At 44.7% G+C, this 21,657-nt stretch overlaps 1 protein-coding gene across 1 annotated transcript in view; it reads right to left on the bottom strand.

Moving 5' to 3' along the window:
* The window catches only part of LOC106586269 (ATP-binding cassette sub-family C member 4), a 48,545-nt gene that overhangs the window by 16,571 nt on the left and 10,317 nt on the right, over positions 1-21,657 (bottom strand). Inside the window, exons 16-23 of the mRNA XM_014173388.3 lie at positions 19,183-19,314; positions 18,979-19,016; positions 18,545-18,645; positions 17,931-18,077; positions 9,994-10,073; positions 1,847-1,997; positions 1,002-1,121; positions 800-910 (exon numbers count right to left, since the gene is read on the bottom strand). Of these exons, the coding sequence (XP_014028863.1) occupies positions 800-910; positions 1,002-1,121; positions 1,847-1,997; positions 9,994-10,073; positions 17,931-18,077; positions 18,545-18,645; positions 18,979-19,016; positions 19,183-19,314 (880 nt within the window). The remainder of the gene's footprint in view (positions 1-799; positions 911-1,001; positions 1,122-1,846; positions 1,998-9,993; positions 10,074-17,930; positions 18,078-18,544; positions 18,646-18,978; positions 19,017-19,182; positions 19,315-21,657) is intronic.

The following is a 21,657-nucleotide window of genomic DNA, read 5'->3' as shown; positions in this document are numbered from 1 at the left end:
ATTGGTGTCCTTTAGCAGTGGTTTCTTTGCAGCAATTCGACCATGAAGGCCTGATTCACGCAGTCTCCTCTGACCAGTTGATGTTGAGATGTGTCTGTTACTTGAACTCTGTGAAGCATTTATTTGGGCTGCAATCTGAGGTGCAGTTAACACTAATTAACTTATCCTCTGCAGCAGATGTAACTCTGGGTCTTCCTTTCCTGTGGCGGTCCTCATGAGAGCCAGTTTCATCATCGTGTTTGATGGTTTCTTCGAATGCACTCGAAGAAACTTAAAAAGTTCTTGAAATTTTCCGGATTGACTGACCTTGTCTTAAAGTAATAATGGACTCTCGTTTCTCTTTGCTTATTTGAGCTGTTCTTGCCATAATATGGACTTAGTATTTTACCAAATACCACCCCTACCTTGTCACAACACAACTGATTGGCTCAAACGCATTAAGGAAAGGAATTCCACAAATTAACAAGGCACACCAGTTAATTGAAATGCAATCCAGGTGACTAACTCATGAAGCTGGTTGAGAGAATGCCAATAGTGTGCAAAGCTGTCATCAAGGCAAAGGGTGGCTACTTTGAACAATCTCAAATATATTTTGTTTTTGGTTACTACATGATTCCATAAGTGTTATTTCATACTATAGTTTTGATGTCTTCACTATTATTCTACAATGTAGAAAATAGTAAACAAAGAAAAACCCTGGAATGAGTAGGTGTCAAAACTTTTGACTGGTACTGTTTGTATGGTTATATGTATGGCCCGGGTAATCAACATTATGGTTGATATAGGACCCATACGGTACCATCCCTGAGGAACAGGCAGCCAAAGGTAGTGATGGTGACAAATATGGAGCAGATGCCATCCAGACGCAGAGCGAACCATCGGGATGTGGTCAGGAATAGGAACCAGGCCTCTGCAAAGGAACAGCATGGTTACAGGTTGTATACTATAGTTATTACACCAAATTATAACATGCATGGTTAGATGTCAGTTCTGGTTCTGACCGGAGTGGAGGTCTTGATGTGCGTCAAATGCCTGCTGGAACCTCTGCTGGGCTTTAAAGGCACGGATGGTCCACAGACCTTGGAGGGATGAGGACAGGTGGGAGAAAACTGGGCTCCGGGCTGTAGAGGATAACAAACAAATACTGAATGAAGACGTGAATATTTAAAAACACCACTAGTATACACAGTGTTTATTCATTCCTTTCAAAAGAACACACCATTTTTCTAGACTGTACAAAGTTGGTTACATCCGGCTTCAATACAGATGAATGAAAACATTCAATTGTCTGTTTTGCTATAAAGCTCAGCTGACGTGACAGTTAACGTGATAACCCCTCATGCACGTCTCCCATACATTTTCATGTACACCTTGCTACCAAAAGCAGTGCTGCTGAAATAAATGGTTTAAAAAAGGGAAAATTACTAATATTAGCATTCCTGTTGTCCAGATATATTAACGTTAGGCTTCATTAAAAACAGACAAAGCCTGAATGTTCCATTGGAACTTCTTAACAGTCACTTTTGTTCCTTAAGATCAGCAGACCTGTCCTTCTGTGTGCCTTTGGGCTATCAGCCCAGAATACAGAGGATGAATACAGACGATGAACTAGTGCCTGCCACGGGCCCACTTGGCATTTCCTCCATTGTATCTGATGCCATGAACTCCCAGCGCTTAAGGAAACTGTGTGTGGGCAACCCATGGGCCACAGCCACCTTTATCCTTTTATGCTAATGCCCAAGGCCTTCTTCAAATGCTATTCAATGGTCTATTAGCATTCCCGTGCAAGCGCTCCCTTTGTCTCCCACCATTAAACAGACGGGTCCCTAAAGACAGTGAAGCCTACTAGTGGACTCCAGGCGCTTGATGTCCCTGGAGGTCTGCAGGAAGTAGCGTCGCAGGAACAGGAAGACGACGAGTAGAGGGACGACGGGGATGAGGATCCAGGGGATGACGGCGGCCGCCACGATGATCACCCCCAGGATCTGCAGGAACACCTGGGAGAGAGAACACGGAGGGAGAGAACAGAGCGATGTGGTGAGAGCAACATCAGCTCAGTAAATGGACTCCTGCTGACTTGCGGGCTACCGCTGAAGTTTGAGGCCTGTCGTTACACTAGGGATGATGTAAGAAACACACTTGTTTTCTGTCACAGCGCCAAAGGCAGAAGGTGACAGCAACATTAGGAGAGTGTGTGTGTCAAATCCAAATTGTATGTGTCACATGCGCCAAATACAACAGTTGTAGACTTTACCATGAAATGCTTACTTACGAGCCCTTTCCCAACAAGGCAGAGTTAAAAAGTAAGAAAAATGTGCATAAAAAATAAATAATAACACAAAAAAGAATAATAACGAGGCTATGTACAGGGACTACCGGCACAGAGGCAATGTGCAGGGGTACGAGGTAGTTGAGGTAATATGTACATGTAGGTAGGGGTAAAAGTCACTAGGCAATCAGGATAGACAAACAGAGTAGCAGCAGCATATTTGGGAAGAGTGTGTGTGGGTGTGTGTGTGTGTGTGTGTCACAGTGGTGAGAGGACGATGGCACTTAGTGGCAGGTGACAATTTGCCTTTCTTCCTCTGTGGCTCGCCTCCCTAACCCTAACCCCCATGGGCTTTGCCTTCAACACCTGAGGTTTAAACCTCCCTCGCCAAGTCGCTGTGGCCCCAGCCAGTAGGCATTGTATAGTCACTGTGACTGGCTGAGAGTTGTGGGAACCACACTGTGGGTGTCTGATACTACAGTACACACAGAATGCATAGCCCTCCCATAGGCCTCAATAACACAATGACTCATCACTCTTGTTAATGGCCACCTGACCTGACACAGGTAGACCACTAGCCACATGCAATCTGATGCCTGAACGGGAGGGGCTGCAGGCAAGTGACACAGCAGCACCGGAAACCCTGGTGGTTGCAGACACCCGTTTCCTGCCCGACGACAGATTGAGGACCTTGCAGTGCATTATTTCATGCACTGTTGTATATCAGACAACTCTCATTAGTTTAACTCGGTGGAAAGAGTAGATAGTGAAGAGACTCTCTTTTCACAAATATGATCTTTGTATGTAGTATTCTTTTAGTACAAACAATACTCCTAAAACCTGAAAACTAGTTTTATTTAACTAAAAACAGTTTAACTTGGTAGATTGCATTATGATCAACCGGGATGAGACCGAGTCCTTCAATACAGCTTCTACCTTAAAGATATACTTCCGCGGCATATTTGATATTCACTAGATAGCTGATAAAAATTGAAACCTCACACCCTGAAATTAGAAACAAACTCAGAAGACTTCTAAGAGGAACAGATTAGGATCAGTATGTTACCTTCAATGGTCTCAGACTAGCCCTCCGAGATGAACATTTAATTTAGCACCTTAATTATGGATGTTATCGGGCGCTTAAGAGCACGTTTAAGCATGATCACTTTCAATGTCGTTTTATGATGAAAAGCCACTCAATTCCGTTTACAGTGCAGATAAGAGGGTATTACCAGCCCCACCACTGCCGCGCTGCAGCACACACAATCAAGCAGCGAGTGGAAACTAGTGAGCACAACTGATCCCGAGAATTTCACAGTACATAAGTTTCAATCTGGGCTATGATGGAAGGCTACCGGACTGCAAAGTGAGATGGGAGCGACGCACACTATTACTGCATGTTATCCAAGCTCACACTGAGTGACTGGCACAACTATTTACACGTTTCAGCAAAATGTGTTGGTCTATTTTATTTTCTGTCAATAGTTGAAATGACACTATATTTTACAACAACAAAGATATTTTGGAGCTTTGCTACAGTGATGTGTCATGATGTGCAGTACGTAAAACATCCCTGAGATGGGCCCAAACAGGCTTTACACTACACCACCACCAGGCCAATCTAATTCTGGTGTACAGCTGCTGGGCCCAACAGCAGTACAGTCTACTGTGAGCGTCTGAGAGGGTCATCTGAGAGGAAGGAAGGAGTCTAGGAAGCAGGAGGATCCATTAGAGAGAGGAGTCCTGCCGCAGCCTCTCCTGCTCCCCTGGGCAACACTGTCGCCAAGGCCTTAGCCGTTTCATCTCAGGCATTTGCCTGGTCTGCCGCTTATCATGTCAGCATCGGAGAAAACCACAACCCCCACCCACACTACACACAGATGAGCCCCGATAAGCACTGACCTACCTCACCCACCAACCCCCTGTCCTCATCCACATCACATAGACCCTGACCCCAGCCCCCACACAGGAACAACAGGACAACTCCCTGTCCGAGGCGAGCTATAGCCAGCTGCACATAAATGTGGATAAAAGCTTTTGTATATAAACAGTTTAAATAAAGCATTACCTCTAATTGCCCTTTAGCCAGAGAAGAAAGCTACTGTAGGTATGCGATGCCATGCAGCCCATTCATGCCAACAGGGCACACTGCTGGGCCCAAAGACCATTCACATCTCCACTGAACCCTAATTGCTTTATTTTGGGAGGTGATACCATCAGGTCTTTGATGTCCAAATAAATGTAGAAAATTGAAGTTAATTGCTATATTTGTGCTGGGCGCTGATAGCGACTGTTGTTCCAGAGCGGAGCATAAACACTTCCCGACAATTAAACATCCCTCCGGACATGAGGACTCGGTACGCTTCTTTACAACTCTTTTTTCATCCTCCCTTTCTTTAGTGACAGCGTGCAGTGTTTGAGAGCGAGAGAGAGACGGCTGCTGGGGGGAGAAAAAATTTATATTTTTAAAAATACATAACGGGAAATGGAGGGAGAAAAAGGGTAAAGAAATCCTCCGCCGTCGCTGGAATTTCTTCAACACACACACACTTTGCCTGAGAGTAGGGTTTCCCTGACAGAGTAGGCACAATAAAATGTAGGGGTCAGTGGTACTGAAACAAAGCAAGGCCGTTCCACTTGGGCTCTGGGACAATAGGAGTGACCCAATCCATTCTGCTCTGCTTTGAGCTTTATTTTACCCCTAAATGCCCAGATGCTGGGCCTTTCTTTGGGAGAAATTACTGTGGACACCTCCTTCACATTTTCCCTTTCTGTGCCATTTTCACTTCATAAAGCTGCAGTCAATGTGTTGTGTGGTGAGGAGGGCCCGACACATACTGCGGTGGTCTCGGTCGCCGTCTACATTGGCGGCTCAAGTAGTCCCAGGATTAGGCCTTTGTGTGCTGTGAAAAGGTAAGATAAGTCACTTATTTGAGCTCAGTCAAGCTGCTGATTTCCACACCCATTTTGGAAATAAGAGAAAGCTTTGAAATGCTCCCTCTCTCATATAAATCACTAGCATCCACCGAAAAGCAGCTGCCCTGCACTCTGCATGCCCTCACATACAGAATATACAAATCAGCCATTTTTCTCTCTCTCTCTCTCACACACACACACACACACACACACACACACCCACCCACCAATACATGAGCATTTTCGTAGAAACAGGAAGGAAACCGCAATGCATGTTCCACAATAACAAAATAGCAACCGCATCGTCAAAGCCATCATTTGGTATCATCCTCCTCCTGATCAGAGTTGTTGGTGCGGTCTCAGGGCAAAGCCTAGTAGACTAGGGTGTGTGTGTGCGCGCGCTACAGGTTCCCAGGCTCATAGCAGTGGTTGTCCAGCTTGGCTGAGTCAGGAGAGAGGCCAGACCACAGTGCCATGGGAGACCAGACCACACAGAGACTGGGATCTTTTCACAGGTGGCCAGTGTCTACCCGCCATCACATGACCAAGAGTGGTACTGCTAGGTGTCAAAGTCACAACTACCCTTCCTAATGCACAGAAAAGACAGACACAGAGAGAGAGAGAGAGAGAGAGAGAGAGAGAGGAGAGACACACACACACGCTCTAAATTAAAGTGTAGTTTACAACCCAAGTTAGTTTCCTGAATATTTTCAGCCTCTCACCTTTGTCACTCATGTTTTTCCACCATATGCAGCAAGACAATAGTCCTGTCAGATAATGTTTAATAGGAATTTATGATTATGATATAATAGGAATTTATGATATATATCATAAATTCCTATTAAAGATCCACACACACACACACACACACACACACACACACACACACACACACACACACACACACACACACACACACACACACACACACACACACACCTCTAGTGTTTCTCTGACTAACCAGGTATGTCTGGTGCCTGGAGCCAGTGCATTCTTCACTTCCTCTGTCACCCGGCTGGTAAAGGCACCAGAGAAAGCCAGTGAAACCCCATCCCACACAGCACTCACGGCTATGTCAGCAGTTCTCATATCCCACAAAACCAGAGAAGAGGCCCACCACACAATGTGCCACAATATACAGTGATCACTGATCCACCCGTCAGTGTTTTCAAACAATGGCCATCCTCCTCTGCCCTGTGTGCGTTCAAAGTGTTTCTGGTACACCCAGACTGTTCTCCTCCCTCCTCCAGACCACCGATGTTTTACTGCTGTAATTTATGACTGGTGGCTGCATTGGCCACTGCTTGTTACTAACTGGTGAGACCAGGGTCAGCCCAACTCAAACTAAAGGTCACCAGAAAACTAATTGGAATATTTAGCTCAAAATCCCCCAAAGCACTGCAAAATGTAGGGATAGGTCCAAACAGACTTGGTCTCGTACCCAGATTCTACTGACAAACTACATTTTAACTGATGGCCAATGAATGTAGGCAGGGACCCCACAGTTAGTGTGACTTGGGCAAGAGCCTTCACAAGGGAAGGGTCCATTCAGAGCCTCCTGTATTGTCCTGCTACCCTCTCCTGCCCCCTCCCTCAAAGCACAGGCAACCCAGGATTTAAAGGTCAAGTCCACACAAAGGCCGGCCGTCTACACTGCCTGAGGTGCTTTTAATTGACATTTCTGCCTTTGTCCAAATAACATAGAGGGAAGAGAAAATTACACTTTCTTCAATATACTAAATTGCGGCTAAATGAGACCCGTGAAAGAAATATGGCTTTGGAATGGAACTGGGTTCCCCAAGTTGAGGGAATCCCCTTGTTAGGAAATGTATGGGGGAGTGTTGATGGCTGTGAAGTGCTCACTCCACCATAAAGGGCCCAGCTCTGATGCAAATCCCCACACAGAGGCAGCTTCTCCCCAAAGAGGGAGATAAACCACTTAGGCCATTGTTTATGGAGTTTACCTTTATTACCCCTGACAACCATTTAAACAATGACTGTGGGGAAATGTCCCTCCGAGAATGAGCAACAATGGTCAGGATCAGCAGCTTTTCTGTCCGGGTAATACTTTGATAAAATCTTCCTTCCTGAAAGCATTAAAGAGTGCTCCATAAAAAGGCACCTGCAAACAAGAGCAGGAAGAGCTGGCTAACAAAAGCACTTGTCCAACATTACAAAAAATAAAATCACGTGTAAAAACATGGTTCAGACACATGTATTACATAATTCCGTGCAAACAAATCACTTGAAACATTTCACAAGTTAAAAAAAAAAATATATATATTTTTATATTTGAAATGTTCATGAGTCAGACATGGTTTTTGGACACGTGAGATGTTTCACATGAATTTTTCACATGAGAAAAATGTCACATGGGAAAACCATGAAAAACTCATTTGAAACGTCACACGTGTCCGAAAACCGCCTGTCTGACTCATGAAAAATGACGCAGACATTTCACATGTGTGATTTTGTAACTGGCGGGATTCAAACCTGGGTTTCCCACGGGAGATGCTGACGTCTTGACCACTGAACCAAGAGGTCCAACACTAATGTTGAAGTCACATGCGGGGCTACCTCATCATGTGACCATGAGCAACCATGACCTACTCATGTCCACTACCCTTTCACATGTGCATTTTCATATCAGAATGTCAACTAGGGCTGTCAAATGATTTATAAAAAATGCAATAAAGTTTATTGCAGGATTTGCTGTGATTAAATCGCAAATTCATAATTTGCTCAAATTGAGCTGTAATTTAAGATTTGTTTTTATATATATACAAAAAGCATTGCAAGAATATTGCTGCCTAGATTTTGTCCAAAGTATCTGTTTGCAAAATCAGGTAAATTGATAAAACACACCTCGAAGTAAACTTATTTTGACATCACATTTTTGTTTTTACCAGTATAGATGACATATTTTGGATGTTTGTTTTTTAACTCTGACAGTGCTAAATTCTAAAACGGAGACAAGGAGCAATAGTTTGTTCTTTTCACTGGGCTTCTTCCAACGGTCACTGACCAATGTATGAAGACAACAGTAACACTCTGAATTGATAGCTCAGACATCAGAAATAATACTTTTAACACACTTTTATTATTAGGCTAAGTTAACTTTATACAGAATTTGCAATTCCATACTGTATGTGGACACATTGCTTCTTCAACACGTTAACGCCATCATTTCACATGTAAGGAGAAAACTATTTCACCGCCACATGTGAACTTGCAATTCCACATTTGAAAGTTAGATTTTCATATGAAATTTTTTTCCCCCACATGTAAAGCTGCATATGTGATTTTCACTGAACGTTAAAATGCGAAACCATTCATTTTGCATGTGCAACTCACGTAAAAAAGTGGTGTTAACAGTTGAACTCTAAATTTAATACATATGAAAATATGGTTTCATGTGAAATATAAGGTCAACATGTGAAAACAGCTATTTCACATGTAAAACAGATACAAAATAAAAACACATGCCAAATTTTTTGCAAGGGAAATTATGCCATCTTTGTCACTCACACAACGAGCCCCTATTTATCTTGCAGTATAAGATCCCATAGTGTATGCATAGTACCAGCAAGGTATCTGGCTAGGCTCCAATATTACATTGACCAGCTAGTTCAAATCAACAAAAGCCTAGTTCTAACATGGGTTGCCTAGGCTACACATTCTCACAGCAAACCAAAGAACAAATTACAATAATTAAAAGATAGTGTATGTTATTTGCGCATTGTTAAACTTCTGTTGTGTTTCTACAATAAGAGATGGCTAAACATGAAGATATAGTGTGTATGTGCAACACAAACACAAGCCTCTGTTCTGTCATGACCTAGTCTATCTTTAACAGTTTAACGTTGCGGAAGGCCAGTAGCACTAACTGATATTCTTTTACCCTGCCCATTATCCACCTTATTATTAAAAACGGGGGAACTATGGTGGACAAAAAGCCTTTGTGCTTATGATCTTTTGTGCTTTCACCATTTAAGATGGCTTTTGTCTCCTGTGAGATGGGTATCTGCCACAAACATCACTCATGCATTGTGGAGGAGGGATTCATTTTCAGCCCAGCTTTGTTCCTTTCTTTGGCCCTAACCAAGGAGCCATGCCTGCTGCTCTACATTGGATTGTGCGGCGAACATTCCCTCTTTTGTGGTGCTAGGTGCATGAGCTGGCTCATCTTCACGGGCCTTTCTTTCCTGGGAGAAGATTATTGCGCTGCTGTGTGGTGGCGTTGGGTAACTTTACCTGGCTGTGCGTCAGGGTGGGCCGCGGCTACCAGGCCTGCAGTGGACTAGCAGCCAGGAGAAGATGCAGAGGATAGTCTCCTTTTCAACTGACCTGTCTCATTCCTCGTCCACTGTTCCCTTCCAGCACCTCTCGGTCCACCCGTCCACATATTACATGGCTGCTACTCACACTCCCTCTCTTTGTCACTCCAGAGATCCTCCTACCTTCTCCTTCCTACTCTCCCACCGCCTCCACATCTTCCTGTTGTAGCCACTATTTCCTCTGTGGCACCTTTCTTTCTCTCAATCACTCTGCTAGTCTCCTGACACGTTCCCTGGCGACGCGGCCTGTGTTGTGGCACCGCCAGGCGGCCGCGGCCACACCCTCTGCCTATGTGCAGACACTTTTATTAAATCTGTGCGGGCGCTGGGCCGCACTGGCGGGTAATCCTACAGTAATTGTTTCCAGATTAGGGGACCCGGACCACAAAGCAGGACTAGCCAGGCATGAAATGGCCTCCCCATGCAGTAGTAGAGAGGCAGGCAGTAGGAACCTAGTGAGGTGAGACTCACCTGGATAAAGTCCACAAAGGTCCAGGGCAGCAGAGAGTCCAGGTAACCGATGTCCTTAGAGAACCTGTTGAGGATTCTTCCTGGGTCACAACAGGTGATGGAGCACAGAGGTTATGTATTAGACATGTGGACCAAAGAGTATTCTGCCAAGTAGTAGCATCTAGTTTCACTAGGTTGTGTGATGTTGATTAGCATTAGCTTAAAAAAAATAAAAATAAAAAAAAGACAAATTGGTGTGATTATTTGAGTTGTCAGTTAAACCTTAGGAAAGCTTGATGTGACATTGTCTAATACTTACAGGAGTAGGAATTCTATTCACAGGGAGGTGGGCAAACACATGACTCATTTCGACTTCTGTTGAAATCACACCACTAAGTCAGCTTGTCGTACATTGGGAGGAACAAAACGACATTATATTTCTAATCCGCTGACTAATTTGTTCGCAGACTTTGCACACAACGTAAAGACGTTACTCAATGTTTTAGATTCCTTTTGCAACAGTCTGTCGCTGCTTCTATGGAAATGAAATCGGTTACCTAGGTGGCCTCTATATTAATATAATGATGTATACACCTTGAGAGGGCGATATCAGATAGACAAATAGAGAGGCTTATCTAAATTAAACAATGAATCATTATTTGGTCTGGGTTGCATAAAGCCTGCCCTACTCTAAACTGAACACGTTGGGGACCCTTTTGTTTGGGAACAAAGGGGAGACAGAACCGCCGTACCTGCCTTTCTGTCCTGACTGCCAGAGTCAATGACGTTAATTGAGTTGCGTCCAATCTGCTCAGGTGTTCATTATTCTTGAGGGGGAGGGAGCGGGGCTCTGCAGGTGTTTCCTGCCGCCCTTCATTATGCGTCCTTTACAAACTTTGCTCCCCAGCCTGATCCCCGAGCACATAAGATTACACTCCAGCTGCATTCACACAAACACGCACACAAACACACACAGTTTACTGTAAGGCCCAGTCATAGCTAATCCCAAAGCCATGGGCAGAGAGGCTGGAAGGACAGAAAGGAGAGCTTCTCATATCTCTTGGCTCGGAGGAAGGAGACTTCAGATTGGACCGTGTGGCTGGATGCTGTTCAGCACCATGTAGGGTCACTTAAATAGGCTGAAGGACACAAACAGACTGCACGTTGATCGTCATCCCTTTTACTTCAACATAAGAGTCAGAATGACTCACCTTAACAACACACTCACAATATGTCAGGCCACCACTGGGGCTGTGGCGGTCACAACATTTCGTCAGCCCGTGATCGTCAAGCAAATAACTGTCGGTCTCACGGTAATTGACCGTAATTAACATAAACGCATGTAGCATCTCCTGGCTTCCACACATAGCCTACAAGCCATTTTAAGAAAGTCTAATAAATCCATGTAATATAGCCTCTACATTCACAAATCCATTATTTTAGACTGGTCTAAAGAAGCATGATATGAAGAACCTTTTCAGAAGTAGTCTATTTCAGAAGAACAGAATAGTATACTCTGAGTTGCCCTTATGTTAGGTCCTGATGTGGCTATGCCAAATGGCTAGTTCATTTGGCAGACAAGATTAGCTTCTAATTCCGTGGCATTATTTTATAGTATGAAGAACACAATTGAACAAAGCTGAATAAAATCGAAATATTTTCTCCAAATGATTTGAGCGAGTGCGCATGTGGCTATTCTGTGTCGAGCGGTTAACAAAGAAATAGGTACTCCTATACGCTGAATTGTTGTTGGCTCTATGTTTATTTTTAATACATCGTAAGGCTGCATGATGAGACTAACGATGATTTGAATAAAGTAGTTTGAAAGTCATGAGCTCTGCTTTGTTTTGTTTTTTGCGCAGGCTGTACACACGCCAATGGTGTCTCATTCACAATTTGACAAGCCCATAATGCCTCAAATTTCATGGTAGCATCCCCTTTGTGACCGTAATGCATCCCCCCCAAAAAAATCCATGCCTTTTGCGTCCCAGAATGCTGTGTTGTGCCCTTCTCCTGGAGTGTGCTGCGCAATCCAAAGCGTCTCTCTCACACGGCTCTCTGTCAGGTGATTGGTTCTCTCACAGGCTACAAGTGAAGACCGACACGTCGGGGACACAACTGCACACGTCCTTATCCAATTCCCAGGTGAATATTGAAGAAATTGGAAGAACTGTCCACATTTACTTTGTCAGCCAATAAGATGAGTAGGCCTAACGAACAGCAAAAGCTCTATCCCATGTCAATCTACTATCCCCATAGTACAAAAGTCAACCTATTCTGTGCAAGAAATAAATATTCCAAACATAGTCTGGGACAGTTGTGGGATGCGATAGATCCTAAATTAATACAACCACTTGTATCAAAACAGTTTTTATGCAGTGTGGCTGACGCAAAAGATCATAATGTTTAGCTTAAAATGTTGATAAGCTATTAGGCTATTTCTTCACATTATAAGCGCAGCAATGCACACATTGTAGTAGGATATAAGCACAAATGTTCCATTAGCGGAAAACACCATTATCAAAAGTGAACGCAAATGCAATTACGCATGTAATGCTTTTACTATAAAAAAGGTGAATTTGTATGGTGAAAATTACCTTCCCCAAACTTGAAATTCACCCGCTGCTTATATATACACACACACACACACACACACACACACACTCACACACACACACACACACACACACACACACACACACACACACACACACACACCACACACACACACACACACACACACACACACACACACACACACACACCCCCCGTTAGCCTCTACACCCCTTGTAAAGCGGAGTAATGTGCTTAATTTTAAAGGAGTTATTTGGGCACTTTAGTTGTGATATAAACCTTATTAAAACATATAGGCCTATGGGCTAGGCTACATGAGGTGTGCGACTATGATTCGAACAAGTCGCAATAAAACAAAAGGCATTGTTTCTTATGCTGGGCACCATTCACAAGTGATAGGCTAATATTGTCAACCATCAGACTATTCTTGATTTAATCTTTACATATACTAAATAATATATGTGTGACATTTGTTTTGATTTAGAATGGACCATTACCATGCACCTGTATCGAAACAGGGGCAGCTGGAAAAAATACATGTCGTCTATGCACTTAAATAGCGAATGGGGGATGCTTTTCCCCCTGGCATATTTTCATGCCAGCCAGGTAGGCTATACTCCAGTTTGGTAGGCCACTAATGACCAGCAGCAGCATCAGAGCTTGGAGATGCCTAATTACCGTGACTAAATGGTCATGTGGAATTTGACTGCCGTCATGACTCGTGACCGCCGGTGTGGCGGTAATACGGTCACCGCAACAGCCCGTGTAGTAGTATCTGGTTCATAAATGGAGTACGCAAGGCTGGCCTCAGCTCCCTGTAGTGAGCTTCATTCTCTAACAACACACTGCCATCTCAGTTAGAGCAGCCAGGAGGGAACTAGCTGACTATAGGAAGGCAGGGAGAATGGAGGGGAGGTTTGGCGGGATGTGGAGGTGACCTAAAAGTTGTCTCGGCGGTTCCCAGAGGGTCCCATGGTGGTGGGCCTGTAATCACTACTCTCCACGGACGTAAGCAGCTTACAGCTTTATCCAAAACCACCGCTGCCGCTCCCCGCTCCCGCCTAAAAACATGCATGCAGACGAGGCCAGGGCTTTTCATAACAGCCATTGCATAAACTCAGCCGGAGCATTATTCCCCCTTACAACCCAGCAATGCTTCCAAATCAGCGCTGATTCAAAGTCAAGTGGCGTAAGCATGTTGTACACTTGGAGGCAGACTAATCTTATTCACAGTGTGAGTGGCCCTTTAGCATGCAGACTTCCTGAGGGGAGGGCTCAAGCCAAGGGGGAAGTAACGCGGCTGACTGTTATTTTCCTAGTCTCTCCGCTTTCTTCTGGAAACAGGAAGGGGGGGGGTGAATTATTTGTCAAACTGTGTTTGTGGAAGAGCCTATAATGCATGTATAATGTTACTGTCTAAGCCATAGATGACCTAAATCCATGTGAATCCAGCAAACAAAGCGTACAGAAAAATGATACATTACCCCGAGTTACATCATACCATGGTTTCAGGGGGTACACGCCAGAGAGCATCACAGAGCAAATCAGCTGTTTTACTAGCATCTCGCCTTTTCAACTGTGATACAGTTGACATCCCTCCACAAACTATAGGTAAGATCCATTTCAGGGATACAGTTACACAAAGACATTCAGTGCATGGAAATGCCTATGAGGTAAGACAGGTCCGGAACAATAGCGTCAATCACGACTGGTTGCTGTCAACAATATCACCTATTGTGTGGTGGAGGGGGATAGACATTTCAGGATATCAGCAGCATTAATATCAAACCATTTCTCATGGCGTTAGTCTCCAGGGGTGATTTGCACCCCTTTTTTGGGGAGGGGCTGGCGAAATGTCAGGCCTTTCCGACCGAGGTAGCGGCCCCTTGGGTGGAGACATTAGGCGGGCAGGGCTCTCCGATCAGAGTTGAAGCAGTGGAACAGTGGGGTCTGGAGCTGGAGCAGGGTGTGTGGCAAATCGCTGTTCCCTGTAAACATCTAGATAAGGGGGCCACTACGAGCCACTCCATGTGTGGGCCCCGCTGCTGTTGGGCCGGCCTTTCACTGAGGCGGAAGCGATAATGCAGGGGAATTGGGGAGCGGGCTGACTGCTGCTGGGGCTGGAGGCTGCTGAGGTGGTGGGCTACAACTCACCTGAACTCTTGCGAAGGCCCAGAGGCCTGGGGGCCGGGGCCGCCTCCCCACCCCACCGCCGGCACCTTGCTGCCAATACTAATACATTCTAAATCCATTCTCTCCGCTCACACCGCCAGGGTCCTGCAATCTCCTCCACTTCCCTTTCATGCAATTAAATAGTGGAAGTGGTGAGCGAAGGGGAGCTATATCAGCCACAGTGCACACACACACACGGCTCCATCTCCACATTCAATTTGCACACTCCGATATCATCGTACTCTCTGCAGCACTTTCACCACTTCTCTCATACACCGATACCGGAGCCACAAATATAGACATTAAAAACATTGCCTCCGTAGACAATTAGATTGTCCCGTCGTTACATAGACATTGTATTGACGTTTCCCTGTGTCAACAGACACTGACACCTGGTGCTGAGGTGAACTATCTTGGCTGATAAGTGAGGGTAGAGGTTAAAGGGGGGAGTGTGTGTGTGTGTGTGTATTTACATGAGTGTGTGTGTTGCCTGAATGCATGTACGTGTGAGTGATGACCGTTGGTACCTCACTATGGGACTGTGCTGATCGGCCTGGGCGGGGGGGCTGGGGGGGGGCCCACTCAACGACACTAAATTAAAGGGATCAACATCAGCTCAACACGTCCACTGCTCTATGATGCTGCTTTCAATGGAACAGACACGTTCATAAGTATCATATTGAAAAAAAAAATATCTAGCGTGTTATATCTGGAACGTTCGGTGAAAGTTCAAATGTCGTTTTATGCATCATAACCGACTAAATCTGTCGAGGCATCATAAAATTGTCAAACAATCCAATAACTTTGTATAATATGAAAAAAAAAAGCCTAGCAAGTCATTTAGCCAAACAGTATTGCGGAGCTACAACGGCTATCTACAATAGCTATCCATCAATCATAATCCGCCATCGATTAGTTAAATTGTTATACAAACCACATCTATCGCAAGACAGACTTCTGTGCAGTGGTAATGTTTAACTCCCAGTCAGACTGTATGGCAGCCAATAACGTATCAAACACAGGGCCTGTTCAGCAGCAGCACACATCACTTACAAGTGTAAACAGTTGTCAAATCCTTAACAACGCATGCATCACTCACACTTTGTTGGCAACACAAGGGAAAGTCACACAGACCAAGTCTGGGAGAAAAAAACAACAGCGAGAGAGACAGTAATACCAGCGCTGACAATACCCCTGATGACAATAGCTCTGTCTATTGTCTGTTCTATTAATTCAAGGGGAGTACCTGCTTCAGAATTACAGCATGATTCAGAAGACTTCATAACAGATAAAGACAAACTGTAGAAATGACATTCAAAAAGGCAGAGATATGTTATGTTGTGGTGGTTTGATAGGTTGTCAATAGCATTTTATTTTAGGGGGGGGGGGCAAGCCCACAGGAGAACCTATATTCTAATAGAAAAAGGTTGTGTCTGATCTGAATCCAGTCAGACATACTGGAGTGTTTTCCAGTCTAGGGCTGAAGCTGGAAGGATTGGACCGGTCCATCAATGGTTACTGATAGCAACACAACAGTAATCAGATAGCAGCATCTGTTAAGCCTCTCCTTTACTGCGCTATTAAACAGATGATTACATTATTCAAACTGTTTGTGCTCCTCCTATGTGTAGATTACCAGGGAGGTACACGCCCAGATAAGCCGTCAGGTAGACGAGCACACAACAGAACGGCAGCAGCAAAAACAAAACCCAAAAGATTAAGACCCCACACTGTTTGCTCCAAACGCAACGTCCTAAAGAAACCTGCATCACACACTTCTAATGCCGAAACCACAACGCTACCAAAAAGCACCCTCAAATCATACTTGTAGTTTTGCTACCATCTTATTATGACTCATTATACTGCCATGTTTCCTTCGTGCTGAAAATGCTCAACCGTGCTGATTGTGCTGTACATGCATGTCACTATGGAGAGATTAGCCTGAGTAATTATGTGCCGACAGGTGAACAATGGCATAGAAAAAGAGTAGTTATCAAAGTGGCCCATGACATTTGATCTGGGTTATGAACGAAAAAGGGCAATGAGAAAATACATAAAACGTACATTTACCACAGAAACATCAACAACTTTCAGATGAATTGTCAAATTGAAAAAGAAAAAAAAAAAATGGGGGAAAAAAATCAATTTCCACAATTTTAGGTAGACTTGTTGAAACGGTCTTTTTTTATGGAGCCGTATTGTGAAGCAGCCTTGTTACGTGAAGATAAGGAAGAAGTGTCCTTCAGAGCGGGTCATCTTAGTTCTAGTGTTGACTCAGTTTTAAACTCATGTCCATCTGCCCACTCCACTCTGTCCAAACAGCTCCAGCCTACAAAGCTAATTAAATAAACAAAGATTTCTGATACAGTTCAATTGGCCTTGTATTTGCTCAGCTCTGTCGTTCAAATACCACACTCTGTCCAAGACCTAGAGCAAACAGTATTCATTCAATATCACTGTTTGCTTTTTGGTTCGCGCTCACGGTTAATAGATAACCCTCTTCTCAATCATTTCAAAAGACGTCACACCTAAACACAGACTTATTTCACATGCATTTTGACTCACAATTGAACTCTTGGGTGATTGGTTTTATGATTACAGTTTATATGAAGCAGTTCTTTGAAACAAAAATCAACTCTGGGATGTCCCAAATAGACAGCATTGTCCTTAACCCCTAAACACTGCCCATATAACTAACAAGTGACAATCAGCTCTTTAAAGTCAAGATAAGCCCGTGATAGTCACCCAGGAATTGGAACCATATCTAGCAGGTATACGTGAACGATTTCTTTAGATTGATTAATAACACAATATTACTAAAGAATAGTGCATGTATTTGATTTCTGAATCAAATCAAACATTTTGAATTTTAAACAGATATAAATCAATTGTCTAAAAGCGTTTTTTTTTGTGTTTACCTCAGTGGAGAGCAGTTGTAAAGTGGGGACAGACATAGGTGTGCATCTAGCCTACTGTATATGTAAGCCAATGGAGAAGCTGGTATGTCCCAGGAATAGTCTGCACTCTAGTGGGCAGAATGGTTATTTAAGAGGACTCAGAATGTAAGCAAACCTACTGTACTTTTAAAACTAAATAGGTAAGGATGGCATCTCGCCTTGAAACATGAACTGGCCCGTTGTGGTTTTAACAGATGTGGTTATACTGTGTGTCCTTGAAGAAATGTATAACATTGAGATGGCCGGGTCCCTTACCAATGGGATTGACGTCAAAGAAGCGGACAGGGGTGCGGAGGATGGCGGTGAACATGCGGTTGTGGAGGGTCTGGGCTGAGTTCACCAGGACGTTGAAGAACACAAGACTACGCAGGAAGCCAAATATGATGGTGGCCCCTGTTAAACCTACACACAAACAGAACAGGGTACAAAAAGATACAAATACATCAGGAGAGTACATTAGTACTTTTCCCCTCTCCAAGTAGGTCAACTGTTCACTTCACTGCACCATTGTTGGGACTGAAAACTCCAAATGGGGCTATATTCCACTACAATCTCTCCCTCAGTGATTCACTTTTCATTCTTGAAGGCTGAGCTGCCAATAGCGATTGCAAACACAGGCTGAGGGGAAAACTGAAGAGGTGAGGAGTCATGGGAAGACAATCACATCAGACCTAAGAGCAATCCAACTCTTGAAGACAAGAAAAACACTCCTATCTTCCCTAGCAGCTGAGGCCCGTACACACAGAGTACAGACACTGGGCCTTGAAGGCCTTGGGCTCCAGCCAAAGCCCGGGGATGTGCTCAGTGAATGGCTGGGTTGTGCGGAGCCTCAGTGGCAGACAAAGGGAGCTGAGCTCACTGTGCCTCACCTGCGTAAACACCCAAGTAAAGGTCAAGGTCCAGCTGCTGAGTGGCACTGCTGCCATTGTGGATGGGCTCCGTCACATTGAGATGCTCCTGTTCAGAGGCCCTGCCCGGCACAGAGGAATCAAAGCCACAAAGTCATCAATAGAAGAAAGCAGAAATCTGGAGGCAGGGTACAAAGCAATATGTTCCTAACCTGGGATAAAAAGGTCAGCCTGAACGGCAACACATCAAAGTCCACAAAAAACGCCATCGATCGGGATCATAAAAACAATGGTATTTCATAAGACCAATCAACCATGAGCGCTCAAATGGTTCTGACCAATTATTTCATTCATTTGTAAGCAAACAGGTTATGGTGTTAACTCAATATCATTTTTGGGACAAATTCAGCAACTGAACTTAGGTATTAACGGAATCAAAACATTGAATTTCTCACCAGTAAGCAAGCCACCAATCCTGTAGAATATATGTGATCTTGAAAATATATATGAAAAAGCACATTAGTTCTACCTTCCACATTATTCCTTACATTCACACAGATCTCCTACTGTACGTTAGAAAATGTTCAATAGCCAACTTGTGATTTTTGTTTTATTGCTACATTAAAATACCTTCACTGTGTAGTGTAAAAGCCACTCACATGTGCCAGCAGGTTAAGGAAAACTAGGGCCAGGAGAACCAGGACATTAGCACCTGCTCTGAAGTACTTCAGATAAAGATGGAGACCGATGGATCCCTCTGAACGACTCTCCTCCAACATGTGTTGCACTGGCTAAAAAAAAAACACACAAATAGTAATGGAAATGATTGTTACTCTGTACATGTAGACCAGGAATAATCAAAAAGACTCAGCCGCGTGACAATTTTGTTCTTGAGCAGATGATCAGGGGACCAGAACATAATTGGAAATAATTTGTAGACTGCAAATCGACCGCAAGAAGATTGACAAGCTATAATATTTGACTAAAACAATTTCAAACCTTGCTTAGCTTACAAATGTATCACATAGATCTCTATTATGCGTGGGAATACTTTGGAACGGATATCCAAAACTGAAATCACTTGGAGCTGATTTGCTAGTGTTTTTACAGCCTGCTATGTCCAGCAGGGGCCAAATCTGCCGGCCAGTTGGGGAACCCTGATGAAGGCCCACTGTGATGGTAGATCAAGTGAGACCATCTACTGCTCTCTAGTGGGAGAAAAGAGGAAGCAGCAGACAAATGTTTTAACTACAGCAGATTAGATGAGTTTTAGTCACAGGCTATCAGATGTAGTCGCAGGGTACAGTGAAATTCTTACGCTCCGAGCTCCAACAGTTCAGGTAAAAGAAAAGAGAAGTGAATGAGGGGTAGGAGGTCCGGGGGGGGGGAAGAAGGGGGAAAGGAAGCAGGTAGCTGTCTCGTGGCTATTCAGCAGCCTGATGGTCTGGGGGTAGAAGCTATTGGCCAGTCTGACAGTTTTTGCCATGATACTCTTATACTGCCTGCGTCTGAGTGATTGAAGCAGAGAGAACAGGCCGTGGCTCGGGTGGCTGAGGTCCTTGATGATCTTCTTGGCCTTCCTGTGAAAGGTGTGTTCGGCTGAGCATACCACACTCTATAGAGCCTTGCGGTCAGTGGCAGTGGAGTTGCCGTACCAGGCCGTGATGCAGCCCGACAGTATGTTCTCGATGGTGCTCCTGTTGAACACTTTGAGCCCTCGAGGACAGGCCGAATTTCAGCCTCCTGAGGCTGAAGAGTCACTGCCGTGCCTTCTTCACCACGTTGTTTTGACCATTTCAGCTCACCAGAGATGGGTACGGAGAGGAACTTGAAGGTTTTTGACCGTCTCCACAGTGGCCCCATTGATGAGGATGGGGGCATGTCCAACCTGGTTCCTCCTGATGTCCACAATCAGCTCCTTTGTATTGCTGATGTTGAGGGAGAGGTTGTTTACCTGGCACCATGTCGTCAGAGTGCCTACCTCCTCTGTAGCCTTCTAGTTGTTGTTGGTGATCAGGCCTACTACCGTTGTGTCGTCAGCGAACTTGGAGTTGGAACTATGTGAGGCCACGCAGTCTTGGGTATACAGGGAGTATAGGAGGGGACTGAGGACGCACCCTTGTGGGGCCCCCGTGTTGAGGATCAGTGTGGAGGAGGTAATGTTGCCAACCTTCACTGCCTGGGGGCGGCCCATCAGGAAGTCCAGGACCCAGTTGCATAGGAAGGAGTTCAGTCCCAGGGTTGTGAGCTTAGTGAGGAGCTTAGAGGGCACTATTGTATTGAAGGCCGAGGTGTAGTCGATGAAAAGCGTCCTCACACATCCATTCCTTTTGTCCAGGTGGGTAAAGGCAGTGTGCAGTGCAATGGCGATTGTCTGTGGATCTGTCAGAGAGAGGGTCGAGTGTGTCTGGGAGGGAGGAGATGATGTGGTCTTTGACTAGCCTCTCAAAGCACTTCATGGCGACGGAAATGATTTCTACGGGTCAGTAGTAATTCAGTTCAGTTATTTTCCCTTTCTTGGGCATTGGGATGATAGTGGACATCTTGAAGAAGGTGAGGATAATAGCCTGAACTACAGAGAGAAGTTTTCAGAAAACACAACAGCTAGCTGGTCTGCACATACTCTGAGGCTGCAGCTAGGAATACCATTTAGGCTGGCAGCCTTGCGAGGGTTAACACTTCCATACATCCTCTGTGGAGACCGTGAGGACGTAGCCCTCGTTGTCCTCAGGGGCTCTCCTCGGCAGTTCAGAACCGTTATGCTCGACGCGGGAGGCGTTTAGTTCATCCGGTAGGGCGCCGTTCATGATCGTTAGAAGCTCCTACCACATACGCCTCATGTCCGACCCACTGAATTGCTCCTCCACATTGTCCCTATACTTGTGTCTCTCCATCTTGATCGATCTGCATAGGGCATATTTGTACTGTTTAACCATGCAATGGTCCCCGGTCTCCTTGCCGTGTTCATAAGCAGCATTGCTCTCCTTTTTCCCTACAAGGTTGCCATCAAGCCACGGTTTTTGAAAGAAACAATCGGTATCATATCGATGCATTTTTTTGAATGAATCCGGTGACTGTGTATTCATTGATTTAGCCCCCAGAGGCACCCCGGAACATATTCCAGTCCATGTGAT

This window comes from Salmo salar, chromosome 25 (genome assembly GCF_965601325.2).
Source record: "Salmo salar chromosome 25, fSalSal1, whole genome shotgun sequence".
NCBI classification, from domain to species: Eukaryota; Metazoa; Chordata; class Actinopteri; order Salmoniformes; family Salmonidae; genus Salmo; species Salmo salar.
This window is presented reverse-complemented; position numbering and strand designations above follow the sequence as displayed.